This window comes from Silurus meridionalis, chromosome 18 (genome assembly GCF_014805685.1).
Source record: "Silurus meridionalis isolate SWU-2019-XX chromosome 18, ASM1480568v1, whole genome shotgun sequence".
NCBI classification, from domain to species: domain Eukaryota; kingdom Metazoa; phylum Chordata; class Actinopteri; order Siluriformes; family Siluridae; genus Silurus; species Silurus meridionalis.
Genome location: NC_060901.1, coordinates 2,341,252 through 2,361,251, shown reverse-complemented (window position 1 = coordinate 2,361,251; position 20,000 = coordinate 2,341,252). Strand labels below are relative to the sequence as shown.

At 43.6% G+C, this 20,000-nt stretch overlaps 2 protein-coding genes across 2 annotated transcripts in view; both read right to left on the bottom strand.

The window, feature by feature from the left end:
* nup107 (nucleoporin 107) overlaps positions 1–11,953 on the bottom strand; it is a 15,805-nt gene extending 3,852 nt beyond the window's left edge. Inside the window, 26 exon segments of the mRNA XM_046873913.1 lie at positions 265–432; positions 553–666; positions 1,379–1,504; positions 1,653–1,813; positions 1,908–2,010; positions 2,154–2,266; positions 2,933–3,122; positions 3,213–3,328; positions 3,440–3,509; positions 4,013–4,061; positions 4,180–4,325; positions 5,637–5,696; positions 7,027–7,106; positions 7,238–7,328; positions 7,826–8,018; positions 8,108–8,196; positions 8,428–8,499; positions 8,602–8,650; positions 9,338–9,465; positions 9,576–9,679; positions 9,790–9,882; positions 9,885–9,918; positions 10,173–10,282; positions 10,364–10,468; positions 10,652–10,740; positions 11,800–11,953. Coding sequence (XP_046729869.1) covers positions 265–432; positions 553–666; positions 1,379–1,504; positions 1,653–1,813; positions 1,908–2,010; positions 2,154–2,266; positions 2,933–3,122; positions 3,213–3,328; positions 3,440–3,509; positions 4,013–4,061; positions 4,180–4,325; positions 5,637–5,696; positions 7,027–7,106; positions 7,238–7,328; positions 7,826–8,018; positions 8,108–8,196; positions 8,428–8,499; positions 8,602–8,650; positions 9,338–9,465; positions 9,576–9,679; positions 9,790–9,882; positions 9,885–9,918; positions 10,173–10,282; positions 10,364–10,468; positions 10,652–10,740; positions 11,800–11,807 — 2,661 coding nt within the window. The 5' untranslated portion in view covers positions 11,808–11,953.
* A 4,128-nt stretch (positions 11,954–16,081) lies between these two features.
* Positions 16,082–20,000, bottom strand: part of magi2a (membrane associated guanylate kinase, WW and PDZ domain containing 2a) — a 104,046-nt gene continuing 100,127 nt past the window's right edge. The window contains 3 exon segments of the mRNA XM_046873366.1: positions 16,082–17,136; positions 19,430–19,568; positions 19,966–20,000. The exon segment at positions 19,966–20,000 is cut by the window's right edge and continues 109 nt beyond it. Coding sequence (XP_046729322.1) covers positions 16,559–17,136; positions 19,430–19,568; positions 19,966–20,000 — 752 coding nt within the window. The 3' untranslated portion in view covers positions 16,082–16,558.

Genomic DNA, 20,000 nt, shown 5'->3' with positions numbered 1-20,000 from the left:
GACAACCCAGTGCATTAGGGACGACTCTGTGAATGTTCTAGAGCGGCCCAGCCTGAGCCCTGACCTCAAACCTATTGAACATCTCTGGAGAGACCTTAAAGTGGCTTCCACTGACGCTCCCCATACAACCAGCCACAGCCTGAGAGGATTTACCCTGAAGAACGGCAGAAAATCCACCAATCCAGGAGTGTAAACAGAATAAAGTAAAGGGAGTCTGAATTCTTTCTGAATACACCGTGTAATAAAGGAGTTGAGGAGTCTGACCTCGTAGAGTCGGTGCTGGTCAGAGGCGATGATGTCAGCGAGGCGGAGACTCTCCTGGTGACGCTCGGTTCTCTGCAGCACCGTCAGCAGCAGGAACGTCATCATGGGCAAACACAAGCGCCGGAGCAGAGCCATCTGGATAGAGCGCTCTGAGTCCACCTCTCCATCCTGAGAGAGAGAGAGAGAGAGAGAGAGAGAGAGAGAGAGAGAGAGAGTGTTATTGAGATTGACTGGTGCGCACACACACACACACATCACGTCCATTTCATCTGTGTGTTTGTGTGTTACCTCTCGGACATCCACCATCCAGCCTCCATCCACAAACAGAAGCACGTTGTAGATCCTCTCCTTCACATCCACAGTCAGAACATCCAGCTGCCCCTGCCAGTTCTCATATTTTGTCTACAAACACACACACACACACACACACACAAAAGAGTAAATGAGAAGATAAGCAAATAGATTAAAAGCCCTAAACAAAAAGGTTTGGTAGGAACACGAGTAGCGTTACACCACTAATATATCTACAGTGCATCCAGAACCTTTTTACAGACCTTCACTTTTTCCAGATGTTGTTAGTTTTATTCTGAAATGAATTAAACTCATTATTCTGCTCAAAATTCTACACACAAAACTCCATAAACACAACATGATTTGAGTTTGTTTGAAAACGTTGCAAAACATGTACACATCTTTTCAAACATGAACCTGATTGAACATCTCTGGAGATCTGAAAATGGCTGTGCACGGACTCTCCACATCCAACCTGTAGAGCTTAAGAGCTTCTGCAGAAGAATGTGAGACACTGCTCCAAAAACAGGTGCCGAGCTCGTAGCATCAAACTCAACAAAGTAGTGAGCAAAAGACTGTGATACTGATTTACATGTGACTTAAATTTAATACATTTAAAACGATTTCAAACAAACTTCATTCCTTTTTTGGAAAATAATGAACTGAATTTATTTCAGAATAAAACTGAAACATAAAATGTGGAAAAAGTGAAGCTCTGTGTAGACTTTCTAGATACACTGTAAACACGCACAAACAAAACAAATTCAAGTGTGTGTGTGTGTGTGTGTGTGTGTGTGTGTGTGTGTACACACTCGGCCCATACCATGTACTCTTGCTCCTTCATCTCGTATGCGAGGGTCTCAGTGAACTTGGCCTGGGTGGGCGGGGTGGGCTTCACTGGGGGCGAGTTCATGTGTCTGAACCACTCATTAAAAGCTTCATGAGCTTCCTGTTCTCACACACACGCACACGCACACACACACACACACACACACACACACACACACACACACGAATTATGAACACTATGAATTGGATTCTGATTGGTCAGGAGGTTTTGATGTGGGAAGAAGTCTCCAGTTTCAGCATGTTCTCACCAGGTAGGCTCGGACACAGAGATGTTCCCGGATGGCGTTGTCTTCCTCGGCAGGCAGGGGCGTGTTCATTCCCTGCTCCTCCCACTGCCGGTAGATTTCCCTCATGGAATCTTCTGGAACTTTGGCAAAGACCAGTTTAGCAGCTTCATGCTTCTTGGAAGCTGTAAAAAAGAAACAAAACCAAAAACATTTCCTGAAAAGTCTGTCGGTTCGGTTAATGGTGGAAAAAGCCATGAAAAAACACGAACTACGCACCGAGGAACTTCCTCATGATGGCGTTGCTCTGCTTCAAAGCCTCGGCTCGCTGGGCGGGGTCAAACACCAGCCAATCGATGACGTCAATCTTCTGACGATCCTCCTGTTCAGAGCAGAGAAACAGAAATGATCTTTGCCATTATCATATACATGTGGGCGGGGCTAAAAACGATTCCAACCAATCACGTCTCACAGGATGGATTAGTGAAATTTCAGGTGTAGTTTACGGTTTCCTGTGTGACGTACCGCTGTAGTTCCCATGTCCAGGGCAGGAGTGAGGTCATGGTGTGAGAACTCCTCTTCGTCTCTCTCTCTCACCGTCTCCACCACCGTCTTCGTGACCGCAGAGACGTCCAGACCTGAGAGAGTCCAAATACAAATGATCATTAAAGCAAAATATGGATGAGGAACTGAGTGATGGAAAGATTTTAGGAAAAAAATAACGAATGGATGGGCAAAAGAAGGGAAAGACACGAGGACAAAGAGACGAGTAAAAGCAGGAACATTATGCAAAAGAATGGAGAGATGAATGAGTGAAGAAAACAGAAGAGTGGGGAAGTGAAGTGACCAACAAAAATAGAGCAGACAGACAGAAGGAGAAAAAAAAAACCTGACAAATAAATAGAAGGATGAACAAACCAGTGCACCAGTGCATAAGAGAGAAAAGAAAAACAGATGAAGGAGCTGACAAATAACTAGACAGAAGGATGGATAGATAGATGAGTAAATGGGAAGGTAAGCAAATAGATGAATGAATGGACAAATGAGAAAATCAGAAGATAAGCGAATAGATGGATAGATAGTGGGATGGATGAGTAAACAGGAAGATAAGCATATAGATGGATGGAGGGGTGGATGTAAAGATGGACAAATAAATAGATGGAAAAAAGAAAGATAAGCGAATAGATGTTCGAGTAAAAGTAATGATAGATGTAAGAATAAGCTGAAGATGGATGGATGAATAGATTGATGAATGAATGGATGGAGGGATGAATGGATGGATAGACGTGACCCTCGTCCCTCACCAGCTTGTCGCGCGAGCTCCAGGCAGCGTCGGCGCTGTTCCGTCTCGGTCACTTCCTCCAGGAAGCGTGCGTACTGAGACACGCTCATGTCCACAGGCAGGTGACTGACGTAGTGCGCTATGAGCTCCACCTGCTTCTCCTTCACCAGCAGAGAGATGTAGGCTTTCAGCACGTCCACACACACCTCCTCCTACACACACATATTAAACAGAATACAATTTACTAAACTGCTGTGTGTGTGTGTGTGTGTGTGTGTGTGTGTGTGCGCGCGCACACGTACCTTCAGCTGCATGCCCAGACTGCGATAGAAGAGCACCAGGTGAGTCATGAAGCGCAGGAGATGAGCCGGTAATGATGGTGTCCTTCCTAACCAATCACCAAACTCTTCCAAAAGACCTGTGATACACACACACACACACACACACACACACACACACACACACACACTCTTAAAACATGAATTATACCTGGCTTTACACACAAATTGCACAAATCCAGAATTCTTACCATCCAAGTCTCCGAGGATGATGAACTTCTGAATAATGTGGTAGTGCTCCTTGGTTGCTTCCAGAACTCTCTGTATATACACACACACACACACACACACACACACACACACACACACACACACACACACACACACACACACATGGTTTCTACACATCTTCTATTTCAAAATTCCATACTTTTCCAGACTCAAACATGCAGACTTCCCTAAAGATTTTCAATTCAATATTTAATAATGATTTTAAACTCCAACTGTAAAATGCATTATGTTACAATCACTGATGTGTGATGTGTTTAGTTGCACTGTAGGGGGCGCTGTACTGTCACAGCAACTACTGCATTATGATCTTCAGACAGCGCTGAGTCTGCTCCTAACGTCACGGACAATCACTTTTTTTGCATTTTTGAAACCACAGATTTTTTTTAAATAGTATGTAAACAAATATTTTTCAATACTCAGGTCTATTTTTTCCCCCAAATATTATTCCAGACCTGGAAATCACTCAAACCAAATTCCATACTTTTTGCACAGAAACCCTGTACACACACATTTAAAACAGTTCAGAACCAGACCTTCGACTCGGTTGCTTGCAGCTCCTCAAAGACCTTTTCCATCGTCCAACTGAAAGAAAAGAAAAATACTAATATAAATATGCAACTATGGAGAACAACCTGTAGACGAGCGCGTGTGTGTGTGTGTGTGTGTGTGTGTGTGTGTGTGTGTGTGTGCGAGCGCTCACCTGGCCTCCAGGTATTCTCTGGGCAGTTCCTCGAGCTCCTCACGACTCAGCCCTGAGGATCTCAGCTCCTGCTCTAGCAACGAGTCGACTAGCACGCGGAAATACGCCCACACCGTATCCTCCCATGACTCGCACACTGGCAACAGCTACAACAGAGTCGAGAGAAACAGAGAGAAACTGAGAGAAAGAGAAGCACGTCCATGTTTTACTGCTTTTTTTAAAGGGATTAACTCCAGAAAACCTGTGATCATACCGAGGTAAGAAACTCTACACTAAAATATTTTTTATAATAAGTTCGGCGTGAAACCGAGCATCTGGCACGATGTCTGATCCGATAAAGACGTCCCTCAGGCAGCTTCTGATTTCGTACCCGGCTGGCCTGCGCAATAAACAAGATAAGAAAGAGTACAAAGACAAACTTCTGAGAAACAACCCAGAAAGTCTCAGAGCAGACGCCACTCGAGATGGAACCAAAATCACCGACTTGCTCTTCTACACAGAACACACCGAATCATGGCTCAGAGCTCTCACTACCCATTACACACACCATACCACCAGGGACATCCAATACGGCAGACAGATGACGATAAGAGCAGACGATGGAGACGGAAATCTGACCGTTAACATCTACAAGAGTGGAATGATCATGTTTCAGGGGAGTGAAGCCAGACTCCGCTCTGTTCCGGATGACTTTAATACCTTAAAAACCCTGAGAGGGACTTACACCGTGACAGAGAGGAAGAAGGACAAGACTGGGACACATCGAGAGGAGGAAAATCTAGTGCAAGAACGTCAACCAGAGATCGGATCTCTGAGGACCGAGCTTAACGAAGCGCGAGAAGATCTTCACCCCAGAGACCAAATGATGAGCAACCTGACTGAGCAGTTACAAAGCCTCCAAGTTGTGCAAGAAGGACTACAATCTCCACAACCTGCAACTCTTCAGCCAGACATACCGAGTATCCAGCCGGAGCCACAACACCAGCAACCAGAGCCACCAAGCTGCAGCCAGATCCACCAAGATCTCAGTGAAGATCAATAAGCCCTGCAGTCAGGTCCACCAATGCCTGCACCATAAAGCCCACAGTAAGGCACACCCAAACCCAAGCAGGGCCACCAATAAGTCCTGAAAACTTCTCTCTAAGAGACATTTTAAACCCTACTAATGATGTACTCTTCTGTGCAGTAGGACACATCCCTCTAATTGATTCCCATTCATTTGAAGATTAGATCTTCCTCCTGAACTACACAATAAGATTTGCAGCTTCAACAGACCTGATCTTTGGAGACCTGAACATCACGCAAACGTTGACCGCCTGACCAGGCCGCTACACCTCACTACAAGTTCGCTATAAAGATATGAATGTTATAACTAATCACGCTTATTAGTGACGTTTTATATGAGATGCTTTAAAAGCCTGTAAATGTGATCATGAGAGTCTCAGGTGTGATGTTACCTGTCGAAGATTTCCACTCAGAACAGCATAGATGGCTCTCTCATACCTGTTGAACTGTTCCTGCGCGCACACACACACACACACACACACACACACACACACACACACACACACACATCAGTAACCATAGTATTACAAGTTATTGAACAATAGACAAAAGACAGACAGGACAGAGACAGGGATACAAGACAGACAGATACAAATACAGACAGACAGGACAGAGACAGGGATACAAGATGGACAGATACAAATACAGACAGACAGGACAGAGACAGGGATACAAGATGGACAGAGACAGTCAAGTGAAGTTTATTTCTATTGCGCTTTTCACAACAAACATTGTCTCAAAGCAGCTTCACAGAATTTAACAGTGAAGGTGAATGGTGTGTGTTTATCCCTGATGAGCAGCCTGGAGACTGTGGCAAGTAAAAACTCCCGTAGATGTAATGAGGAAGAAACCTTGAGAGGAACCAGACTCAAAAGGGGAACCTCATCCTCATTTGGCAGGGATACAAGACGGACAGAGGCGGGGATACAAGACGGACAGAGGCGGGGATACAAGACGGACAGAGGCGGGGATACAAGACCGACAGAGGCGGGGATACAAGACCGACAGAGGCGGGGATACAAGACCGACAGAGGCGGGGATACAAGACCGACAGAGGCGGGGATACAAGACCGACAAAGACGGGGATACCAACAGAGACAGGGATACAAGACCGACAGAGACAGGGATACAAGACCGACAGAGACAGGGATACAAGACCGACAGAGACAGGGATACAAGACCGACAGAGACGGGGATACAAGACCGACAGAGACGGGGATACAAGACCGACAGAGACGGGGATACAAGACCGACAGAGACGGGATACAAGACCGACAGAGACGGGGATACAAGACCGACAGAGACGGGGATACAAGACCGACAGATGTGAAATGGAAAGGTAAGGATAGACAGAGAGACAGATGGACTGAGTGAGAGAGAGACACTGAGCTCTGATTGAGATGCTGCATGTGGAGCTCTTTTAAATGATCTTGAAAGGTAAACAGAATCTTTAGTTACACTGCATAAAGTGCAGAATTAAACCCAGATCATCTACTTTCCCTCTCATTAACACTACTTACACATATATTATCATTATTCTGGTTATTATTAAAGTTTAATAGCATATGTGTTTGTTCCATCATTCTGTATCCAGGCTTTAGCAATATCTACGTTTATATCTGTCACACTAATAAATCAACTGTACAATCTACAATCTTGTGTGTGTGTGTGTGTGTGTGTGAGAGAGAGAGAGAGAGACTGTGTGTGTGTGTGTGTGTGTGTGTGTGTGTGTGTGTGTGTGTGAGAGAGAGAGATGAGTGTAAGTTTTGGAGATATTCTCACCTCCTCAGCCATCCTCCAACAGCACACCTTCCACACACACCTCTGAGGATTCCCCTCCACTGGCTGCAGTTCCACCCCACCTACACACACACACACACACACACACACACACACACACACACACACACACACACACTTCAGTATAAACCAACCTGCTTTTTACACTGCTGCGTGTGTGTGTGTGTGTGTGTGTGTGTTTGTGAACTCTGACCGTCACTGTTATTGGGGTCATGATAAAGTTTCCAGCCTTCCAGAGTGGCGGCGCGCCAGGCCTGACCACATCTCTTACACAGTCTCTGAGCCTGCGTGCACACACACACACACACACACACACAAACACACACACACACAAACATATGAGAAGTGAGAAACAGAGTCAAGTTAAAAATAACACACTGTTACACTCACTCTACCTCTGTCTCGACCTCACTCTCTCTGTCTCCACCTCACTCTCTCCATCTCCACCTCACTGTCTTTGTCTCTGTCTCATTATCTCCATTTCATTGTCTCCTTCTCCATCTGACTCACTTTCTTTCCCACTGTCTCCACTATCTCTCTTTTCGTCTTCCACCATCCCTCTTACTGTCTCTCCCACTTTCTCTGTCTCCATCTCAGTCCCTCTAACTTCACCACTTCCCCCACCATCTCAATCCCTTCCACTGTCTCACTTGACTCCCATCAATGAAGATCTATTGTAAACCATAAGTAATTAGCGCCCCCTGGTGTCTAGACAGTATAAAACATCTAAACACAGAATGAAAGAATAATAAAGAATAAAACCAGAGGAAGAGGACAGCACCTCGTCGGTCATGCCGGCGCGGATGAGCGTGTAGATGTATCTGAGGAGACGTGTGTCATCCTCCCGGTCCAGGTCGGCCAGTGGGCGTTTCTGTCTGATGGGGGCGTCGGGGTCAAGCTCGGTCACCAGGGGTCTGCTGAATGACGTGCTTGACTGATCTCTCCTCAGCTTCAGGGTGTGTAGCGTGTTCTCCCTACACACACAAACACACACACACTGTGAGAAATAACGAATTTAACACCCCGTGTGATGCCGTTAGACAAGTCATCAGAGGTTTCTCACCAGTACACAGATTTGGCGTAGTATTCAATATTATCTGAGAAATCGCCAATCTCGTCCTTGGCGATGCTTTCGAGCCAGTCTACTACCAACTACACACACACACACACACACACAGTCAGGCACAAATATTTACACAAAATCTCAAATATATGTGCATACTGTGTGTGTGTGTGTGTGTGTGTGTGAGCGTGAGAGGGTGAGCGTGTGCGTGAGTGTATCTGTGCGCATGAGTATGTGTGTGTGAGTATGTGTGTGTGAGCATGAGTATGTGTGTATGTGTGAGTGTGTGTGCACGAGTATGTGTGTGAGCGTGTATGCACCTGGCTTTGTCGAACCATGCTGTCCCTTTGAAAGAACTGCTCCATTATAAACTTCTCACTTTCACTGGGAGACTGATACAAAACACAGTGTTACTCACTCACACACACACACACACACACACACACACACACACACACACACACACACGAGACGTCTCATCACACATCACTTACAGTTATGTCCATCATCAAACCATCCTCCATGGCTGTCTGAATCCTGTCCCTGTGTAAGTGAGAGACAGAGAGAGAGAGAGAGAGAGAGAGAGAGAGAGAGAGAGCGAGAAAGAAAGTGAAAAGGGGGGGGAGAGAAAGAGATAAAGGGATAGAGAGAGAAAGAGGGAGAGAGATAGAAAAACAAACCAAGAAAAAAAAGAGCGACAGATAAACAAAGCAAGGAGGAAAAGAGAGAGAGAGAGAGAGAGAGAGAGAGAGAGAGAGAGAGAGAGAGACAGATAGATGAAAAGGCAGAAAGCAAGAAGGAAGGAGAGAAAAGACAACATAAAGGGGAAGAGAGACCAACAGATGTAAAGACAAAGCAAGAAGTAGTAAATGAGTAAATGAGTGATATGATAGCATGAGCATGTGTGTGAGCTTGTGTGTGTGTGTGTGTGTGTGTGTGTGTGTGCAAGCATGAGCGTGAGTGTGTGTCTGTGTATGAGCGTATAAGCGTGAGTGTGTGTGAGCATGAGCCCGAGTGTGTGTGAGCATGAGCCCGAGTGTGTGTAAGCATGAGCACGAGTGTGTGTGTGAGCATAAGCACGAGTGTGTGTGTGAGCATGAGCACGAGTGTGTGTGTGAGCATGAGCACGAGTGTGTGTGTGAGCATGAGCATGTGTGTGAGAGTATGAGCGTATGTTCGTGCATGCGCGTATGAGCATGCGTGTGTGTGTGTGTGTGTGTGTGTGTTTACCTGTACAGAGAGTTGATGAGTCTCCAGGTGACGGTCTCCTGTTGCAGAAGCCAAGTGATGCTGGCTGTTTTAGAGGATTTCTGCTGAGCAGAGGATGAGAGCAGGACCAGCTTCTGCAGCGTGTTCACCTGAAACACACACACACACACACACACACAATGTACAATGCTCCTGAGATAATAAAGGTGAACAGAAAGTGTGTGTGTGTGTGTGTGTGTGTGTGTGTGTGTGTGTGTACCTTCTCCTGACAAATGGCCTCATAGTCGTCCAGCAGGTGAAACACAGCGGTGGAGGTGTGACGCAGATACGACTGCAGGAAGTCCGGGAACAGACTGACTGATGCTGAAAGAAAGAGAAAGAAAACAAACAAATGACACCTTATATTTATATTCATCTTTTCTTGAACATATTAGTGTGAGTGTGTGTGTGTGTGTGTGTGTGTGTGTTTATACCAGCCTCTCCTGGATCATCCTCCTTCAGCATAACAGCACTCATGTTCATCTCATCTGTGAAGCTTCCGTCTCCCAGAACGGACAGAGGAGACGGTAGAGACTGTTTGTCCAGTCGCTGTCGCCCAGGTTCTGCGATTTCCCACACACACACACACACACACACACACACACACACACACACACACAAACACACAAACACACACACACAAACACACACACACAAACACACACACACACACACACACACACAACACACACACACACACACAAACACACACACACACAACACACACACACACAACACACACACACAAACACACACGTCACGTTCACTTCTACTGACACACCTTTACCCTGAGGATTAAAGAGCTCTTGACTCTCACCATGCTAAGGCTGCCTTTGGGACGCGGCGTGTGGACGAAGCGAGGCGTCCTGCTTCCTGTGCCCAAGATGGCGGACACTTCGGGGTGCTTCAGGGCGCTTTTCGGGGTGACTGTGCGCAAAAAGACATCGAATGAGACATGAAATATTAAGAGATTCCACTTATTCGTTCAGATCGAGCGTTTTCTCTTACACGTGTGTTTGAGGAGAGAGCCGGGGGTGTGACGAAGCAGGGGTCGCGCCGGGGTCGCGCCGTCACTGATAGCAGCTGAAGGAGATGCATCCTGAGCGAGAGGAACTGGAGGAAATGGTTAAGGGGCAGGAGCAGTTACACTTCTCTTTAAAAAATAAAACACTATGCTCATGTATATCTAAGAAATGTTACTGTGCTGGACATTAATGAGGCACTCTGTAGGACCCTGGGGACTCTCGAGTAAAGGACAGGAAACCCAGAACTCCGATTTGGACACAGTAAGGATACACGCAACCTTCTTGTGAGAGCTTTTCCTCCGCGCGGCTCGAGTCACTTCGGAATCCCGGACCACCGGGGAGTTCAGCCAGTTCTGACTCCTATACACACACACACACACACACACACACACACACACACACACACACACACACACACACACACACACAGACACTTTTAACAGACTTCCATCATATCTCCTTCACCTCGACAAGGTTTTGGAATAAGTTCGGGGTGGAGTTTAATCTAATTATGGGAAAAGTCCAGGGGGTGGAGTCTGATCTAATTAAAGAAAAAGTCCAGGGGGTGGAGTCTGACCTGTTCAGCTCCTCCCACTCTGAGAAGGCAGTGGGTGTGGTTTAAATAAATTGATTGATATATATATATATATATATATCAATCAACCATATTCAATAACAAATACATTAAATCTTGTTAATAACTAATATCTTGATTAACTAATACTAATACTTTTATTATCTTTAATATTAATATTTAATATTATTAAAATATTTTAACATTTAATATTTTACATTTTTTATAACTATGATATCTTCAATATGTGGCTTAGAGTTTTCCAAACATTAAGATTTAACTCCAGAAAAGGAGAGAAAACAAAAAAAAAACAAAAAAGAGGATAAAAAAACTGTGTCGACTCTCAAAACGACACGTAAAAGATTCGATTCAAGGAGCCGACTCTCTCGAGAATAAATCCTATCAGAATTCAGGTTTTAACCAGAAAACGCGAAGTTCTACCAGTAAGAAATGAGTGAAATCTGGGGCAGTTTTTAATTTCTACATTAAAAAATGAGTTTAATATTAAAAAAATTACTGAACACATCTAATAAAAATGAAGAAACGGTGCTCCGTTCTCATGTTCATTCCCGCTAAATAACTTCTTTATACACATCCAACATCGTCTGGTGAGTTTTATCAATATTCTCTTATCAATACAGATAATATTTACTTTATAATTTTATTATTAATAAAAAAACGTAAACAAATTCACATTGACATGTGCAGTTCAGCTAGCTAGCACATCAAGCTAACAGATCAGTTAGCTAACTCAGCCGTTACTTAACCGTCCCGAGTTTCACATTTAACACTAAAATACGTACTACAAATAACAACAAAAAGAAATAAAATATAACTATATTTACCAGTCCATTGTGACTGTATTTGACTCTTAGCTCGGATTAGCCCAGCTTTTATATCGCGGCTAGTTTTGCGCCTTCGACTCTCCCGGCGGTTCCGTCCCAAACCGCGCAGAATTGTAACCCTAGCGCACTAGAAGTGGTACAATAGGAGCTGTCTGATGCCCTAAAAAGAGCGCACAGAATAGGGTGTACTCAGCCGTTTGGGATACAACCCGCTCCTTCGTCGTTATTGTTGTATTTTTTTTTAACTGTTAAGTTCGACTGCGCCATCTAAAGGCGAGGAAGGGTGGTGAAGTTTATATTGACAAAATAAACTAACAAAAAAAAGTAGAGAAACAAACAAACAAGCAAATAAACAAATTATATATTTATATAAAATAACAATTTGAGCTGCAGGAATATTTTGGATCAGAATTTCAAAATCCCCTTACAATTTAAGACGCAGTATGGAATTCATGAGATAAAAAAGGGATGTTTATAAATTATAAATGACAATAAACAATATAAAATAAAATCTGAAATGATTTCTGTATTTTGACTCGAGTTGACCATTAAAGAAATCTGTCACTTGCAAGACAGACAGACAGACAGACAGATAGATAGATAGATAGATAGATAGATAGACAGACAGATAGATAGATAGATAGATAGATAGATAGATAGATAGATAGATAGATAGACGGGTTTTGGTCATCTGAGTGTAAATAATAAAATAAATGCTGTTCTTCTGCTTTGATCTTTACAGGTGTCACGGTAAATGTTCCAGCTGCAGACAGACGGTGTGGAGAAATATGTGTGTGTGTGTGTGTGTGTGTGTGTGTGTGTGTGTGTGTGTGGAGAGACTAATGGATCAGTCAGAAGAAAGTGATACAGAAGCACACCAGAGTCTCTCAGTGTTCTCAGGGTTTATTTCCAGAAACAAGTCGTCCTGCAAAATGTACGAGAGCAGTACAGCTGTGTTTCATCAAAAATAGCTGATGTACAGTCTTCATGTGTGTGTGTGTGTGTGTGTGTGTGTGTGTGTGTGTGTGTGTGTGTCTATTAATATAGAACATTACACAGTGATTCAGAATTCAGTCCACCATCTTCATTATAACCATCATCATCCTCATCATAAGAGGGATGAGAGAGTGAGTGTGTGTGTGTGTGTGTGTGTGTGTGTGTGGAGCTGCAATAGAAACCCCATCAAGGACGTGTTGAGTGAGGCAAGGAGGCGGAGTCACAGTGAGCACCCTGATACCGATCCACTTTACTCCGTTTTCACACCAATCCACAGTGCGTTATAGTTTCGTGTTTATCCTTTTACAGCTACAATCAAATGTCCCTCGCTGACGAACGTCACGTATCAAATGAAACTGAATGCGATCTACGTCAGATAGATACGACTCAAAAGTACTGGGACACCCAACTGTTCCAGCCAGTAAACTGTGAGAGACACATGCTTGTGTAGGACGTCTTCAGGCCCAAACCTTCTTCATCATGACAGTGTTCCTGTGCACAAATCCAGCTCCATGAAGATCTGCTTTCCATGGGTTGGATTTGGTGGAAGATCTGTGACAGAGAGATAGATAGTCAGATGGATGGATGGATAAGGAGAAAGAGAGAGAGAGAGAGAGAGAGAGAGATAATCCCTATTGAACACGAGGAATGTGAACGCTGACTGCACCCCAGGACTCCTCACCTCACCTACATCAGGACCCAGAAGAGTGGAGCTCATTATAACAGGTCTCAGGCGTCCACAAACTTTTGGTATAGTGTATTGGGTATCAGGTAGGATTCTTTTTTTTTGGAGGCATGAGTCCTGCTGGTTTGTTCTGATGTATAAGTGTGTGTGTGTGTGTGTGTGTGTGTGTAACATGGCATGATACACACTGCTACATTGTACTGATGTGTCTTTTCTTTTGAGTTTTATCATGAAGCTGCAGAAGGAGGATGTCTCTCGATGTTACAGTCCTTAAAAAATACATTAAAAAAGCAAGAAATCAGAAGAGGAAACATTCCAGCACAAAGAACACGTTTTCCTCGTAATTCCCAGATCTACTGTCTGATAAATCGCACATTCCTGATCAGAAACAAGTCGATAAGTTTGTGTCTGTTCCTCGCTGCTCTTCTTTACTGATCAGATTCTCCCACAGGCACTGTTTCTACTTCAGTCTTAATATATACAATACGATTTACAGTGTTTCATCTGGCAAATGAATAGTGATATATTTATTCAAAAACATTTTTTGGTTATTTTTTATTTAATTTTTTTCAAACAATCAACCTACTTATCATCATCATCATCACCATCATCATCATCACCATCATCATCATCATCATCATCATCCAACATTTTTGCATATTTATGGAAAAATAAATGGAAAATAAATTACAGGAAGGAAAAATATGCATTTGTGTTTTTATTTGCACCCCCCAAAAACAAACAAACAAACAAACAAACAAACAAAACAAAAAAACTGTTGTTTATTGTCAAGGAAGAATAATGAAGAACGTACAGAGGCTGAAAAGTGTAGAAACAACGTGAGGGTTTTATAGTTTTTTTTAAACGACACACATTTTCTTTTCGTTTCTATACAACAAACTCGGGAAAATCAAACACACGCAGTGACGTGACCGGGAACGAGACTTTGGAGTCCAAATGGGAGATGTTCTTCATGATAATGGAGGATTTTTCACTGGTAATAAACTCTGGATTTTTATAGATTTGTTCGGTATTCAGAGCGTAACATTAGCGCGTTTGTTGCATAGAAAACGAAAGGAACATGCAGGTGTCTCTCAAACATCATACAACTCTCAGAGTTTCACTTTTTTATTCTTTTATATGTTTATACATGTTTCTTTTGTGTTATTTCTGTATTTTGTGTTATTTTTCTATCATTTTGTTATATGAAAATAACATAATCGTAACCTATTATATAGCGGGAATTTCTGAAATCCCGCCTTCCTGTGAAAAAAATAATGTCGCTCTATCCAAAATATAAAGCGCACGATTTCGAGACGTATGTAAGAATGTCGGTCAGAACGTTTACGGTTTCTGCAAAAGAATAATAATAATAATAATAATAATAATTATGTCGTTCAATAGATTAGACAGAAAAGTTGCCCACAGCCAATCAGAGGTCATGGGGGGCGGGTTTTCCCAAAAAATATATATATAAATAAATAAATCCGCTGACGTTTCATTTATCATGTTTACATCGTGAGTAAACGTTTTTTCTCATTGGGGGAATGTAGTTTGTAAAATATGACACATTTCCTTAATAAGGAAAATCACTATGGATCTGCTGACCAGTTCCTCACGTTTCAATCAGTGAATGAAGACAAAAAGTCAGAAGTAATGGCATCCCTTAAATAAAAAAAGAAGTGTTTGTGTCTTTGTGTGTGTGTGTGTGTGTGTGTGTGTGTGTGTGTGTGTGGCCTGCAAAACCGTAATATTTAGCGTACATTAAGCCCAAACCCGTTTAGTAACATTCCATCTTGTTTTTTTTTTACTTTTATGGGAGTGTGGGCGGAGCTAAATATGTCTTCTCACGTTTAAAGAAATTCAGCGTAACCACTAAAAATGATATTTACAATGTGGCATGTCATATATCTCTTTTATTATATACGAGGTGAAATCAAAAAGTTTGGAGACTCGCTCTATAAGAAAGTACTTTATTTCTCTTCTTCTCCGCACCAAATCCCTTCAAAACAGTCCCCTTGCACAGCAGTACAGCGCCCCCCAGCTTTCCTCTGGAACGTGTCCTGAAAGTTTTTTTCCGAAGCGTGTCGAGGACCTTCTGCGATCTCCACAACCGTGTCAAAACGCTGACCTTTGAGCTTCATCTTCGGAAGGGGGGTGAAGTCCGCAGGAGCCAAATCTGGGAAGTAGGATGAGTGCAGAAGCGAGATCGTGTTGTTTCCGGCGAGAAACTCGCGTGCGAGGAGGAGCTCGCTGACAGGGTGCGCACGTAATCAGAAAAGCACCAGTTGCACAGCTCCACATGTAGTTCTGAAGGTCGGTGCTCCCTGTGACTGTGCGTGCAGCTTTGTGCTGCCCTCTGTTGGAGTGTCACAAAACTAGTCTCGAAACGTTCTGATACCACCTCCTTTTGATACATATATTTATCTCGAACCTTCTGTGTCTTTATTAGATCTGCAGTTTGATTAAGGCAGAACAAGAGGGAATCCAATCCTGCGACACGTTTATCATTCATCCTTCATCATAGTGGAACGTATTCCTTCTTGTGTGTGTGTGTGTGTGTGTGTGTGTGTGTGTGTATTAAAAATAAACCCCGGTGTGGTTCTGAGGCGTGTAAGAGTTCGGGGTTTTGGTGTTTCTCCTCTGATGCTAAACACATCCATCGTCATCATAATCATCGTCATCATCATCATCATCATCATCATCATCATCATCATCATCATCATCTTTCCATTACTGAGAAAATAAACTTCCAGTTTTTATTTAAGGTGTTGGGTGTCCCGAGTCTTTCAAAAGAATAACTTAGAAATAAAAAAGGTAAAAATGCTTGTGTGCGTGTGTGTGTGTGTGTGTGTGTGTGTGTGTGTGAGAGAGTGTGAGCATCTTGAAGGTTCTGAAATCAAGAATTTTAGAACAAAGCAATTAAAAACAAATTCGCTTTGTTTGTCCACAAGAGGGCGAAAAAGTTTTTTTCGGTGGAAGAGGGGCATAACGGTCGTCACTTCAGGGCTGAGTGAGCTAAAGAAGCTAATCAAAGCTAACGGTGTGTGTGTGTGTGTGTGTGTGTGAGTGAGTGTTTTATCTGCTGATAGTGGACGAGGCTGAACGCAGGCTGCTCGGGAGTTTATCCGATCCGGGGATTTTCCACGGCCCTGGGGACACGGTCACCTTCCTGCCCGCTGTATTAGCGGCGTTTCTCGCCGTCTTTCTCTCGCCCGTCCCTCTGTCTGGCTCGGACGCCTGACCTTTGACCTGCTGCACGCTTCCGGCACCCTCCACACTACCCTTGGTGATCTCGGCGTTCCCACGCAGGAGTTTGCCCGGGTCCCGTTTTCTCTCTTTGGATCGGCTCTTGTTGGATTCCACTTTCACCTCGTTGGAGCGATTCTGGTGCCCCTTGTTCCCGCCGGAGCTTCTGCGTCTGGACCTACTGCCCTCCCGGTGCCGGTTCTGCCCCCTGCCGGACCCCAGGCCCACCTTCGAACCCTGGTGGCAGCTTTCGGGGGCTTCCGTGTCGATCGGCGGCGCGTGAGGTGGCTCTGGAGATGAGTTCACATGGAATGACGGCGAAGGGTTGGAAAAGCTCTCAAGGGGCGGAGCTACTTCCGACACGCTTGAGGAGGCTGTAGGGTTAGGATCCCAGGGGGTGGAGCTATCTGCTGGGGGAACATGCATGCCATTAAATAATTACGACAAAACACACACACACACACACACACACACACACACACACACTCTCACTGGCACTTTTATCCATGCAGGCAATTTACACACACAGCAAACAAATGTAAAAATGAGCTCTCGATATGAGCTCGTGCGTACACAGTCCTCTCCATGAAGATCTGCTATACAAGAGTTGGATGTATGTGGAAGATCTCCTGCTATAGAGCTCCTATTTGCACCACAGACCTCCGCAATCCCTCACCTACATCAGTACACAACTTTACTAACACTCTTCACTATCACTACTAAATCTCCACTTAATTCAGTGGAACATCTTCCCAGAAGAGAGGAGGTTCTAATAACAGGAAATGTGCGACTCAATGTTGGAATGAGATGTTCAAAAAGCAGCACCAATTTTATGGTCGAATGTCGAGCAGGCACTGAACTTACACACTCTTTTCTACAACTTTAGAACCATTTCATCTCTGTAAAGCTGCTTTGAGAGAAAGTCCACTTAAAAACGCATTACAAATAAAGATGAATCGAATGAAACACTGCGGTTTTCACGTCCCAATCACATGCGGGATCAACACAACTGAGCGTTTTACCCTCTGAGACGGTTTGTTTGTCCCACCTTATATTAAATATAAATCAACTCTGATTACGTCATGAAACAAATTACCATACATAGCAGTTTATGTACTATATCTGTTCTGAATTTATACAAATGTGTAAAAAATGAAGAGAAGTAAAAATCCAAAACACACACACACACACACACACACACACACACACACACACACAAACTGAGTCGGTGTGAGAAGTCTGGGGTTAGAAAGCATGCGCTCGGTTACAAACCGTGTCTTTCGACTGGCCCATTAGGAAGAAATAGGGGGAGCCATGCGTGTCACTGTTCATGCACATGGAGAGGCTGGAAGATACCATTCCTATAAGAGGGGAAGTAACAACCTAGACCAATCATTAGAGTTAGAACAAGAGTCGGAGAGCAACATGTTATTCTGTAGTTAGACAGACAGACAGACAGACAGACAGACAGACAGACAGACAGACAGACAGATAGACAGACAGACAGACAGACAGACAGACGGGAGGTATATGATATATTATGATGTTATAAATACACAGCGCATGCATCTGATCAGAAAGTGGACGGAAAGATTAAAGAATGAACAGGAATAAACATAAACACCCAAATCACCATTTTATAGCATAATGTGGCAGCCATTAGATTTTTTTTATTGTGGTGTAAATTATATCTACACAATGTTTTATGATGTTCGAGAGACACCTGTTCCTTTTGTTTCTATGCACCAAACTCAGTAATGTAGCACTCAACAAATCTATAAACATCAAGATTTTATTTCCAGTGAAACATCCTCCATTATCATGAAGAACATCTTCACACACACTCAGCATCCGAACACTTCATTTCTCCAAACATTCAGATGAAATATTTTGCAGTGTTTCTTCTAAAACTCTCCAGAGATGTTCTTCACTAGATGGAGATGTTTCTTCTTCATCTCAGAGCAGTTCAGTAGGATTGAGGTGAGGTGACTGGGCAGGTCATGATAGATATCACTCCAGACGTCTGTCTGCTCTCTAAATAACACGTACAGAACTCAGACGTGCGCTTCGGCTCTTCGTCTTGTTGGACGGTGAAGTCGCTCCAACGAGCCGTAGTCCAGACGGAACTGCATGATGATGAAGTGTGGAATAGGAGACGTGTTGGGTCACTTTCACTTTCCAGAATCTTCTCTGCTCCAAAACAACCCCAAACCATTAAACATCCACCTCCATGTGTGAGTGTGGGGGTGAGGGAGTCTGATCTTCTCTCCTGTTCTCCTTTTTACACAAGTTCCTCTGGTAGAGACAAAAAAAATGTCCCACAACTTTCTTCCACTCGTTCAGTGTCACATTCCATGTGATTTTGTTGAGTTTGTTGTATAGAAACTAAAGGAACCTGCAGGTGTTTCAAACACCATTTATATATAAATATAAAACTAATATAGTTTAAACATTCAGGTGAACATTCAGCCTGAGATCTAGAGTTGGACCATGTTTGATCAATGTATCTAGGAGTTAATGTTTTTAATGAATTAATGAATTGATTGATTTTAATTGATTAGATGTTATAAAATGACTGACTGATTAATCCGGGATTCATGTGCTGTAATTTTCTAAACGATCAAAATAGTGTTTATCACGTTAATCGCGTGCGCACGCCTGTGTGTGTGTGTGTGTGTGTGTGTGTGTGTGTGAACCCACCATACTCGGGTACCTGTCCCGTTCCTCTCTTCAGCAGCAGTCTCACTCTGTTTCCGCCAGACTTGATGAGCTCGATGGCGTGGGTGTGTGTCATCTCACGTGTGCTCTCACCATTAATCTCTATGATCTGGTCTCCAACCTGTGCATGCACGCACACACACACACACACACACACACACACACACACACACACACACACACACACACACACACACACACTGATGTAGTTCCCTGACGATATTGGGAGATAAATGAGATCCACTCCATTTAACAAGCTCTAATTGAGCACTAACGAGCCGACGTGTCCTGAGCCCAGGCATTCTCATCTTTTCCTTTTTTTGTGCTTTCCCTTTGCAAATGGATCTCTCACACACACACACACACACACACACACACACACACAAGACCAGGGCATATAAGATTATTCCATAAATTATATATTTATAATTATATAATTATATGCAGTCAGGACCCAGTGTGTGTGTTTAGTGATGGATGTACAGCTGTAAAAGGAAACAGGAAGTGATGTCACTCACCCTCATCCTGCCATTGCGGATAGCCGGGCCGTCCT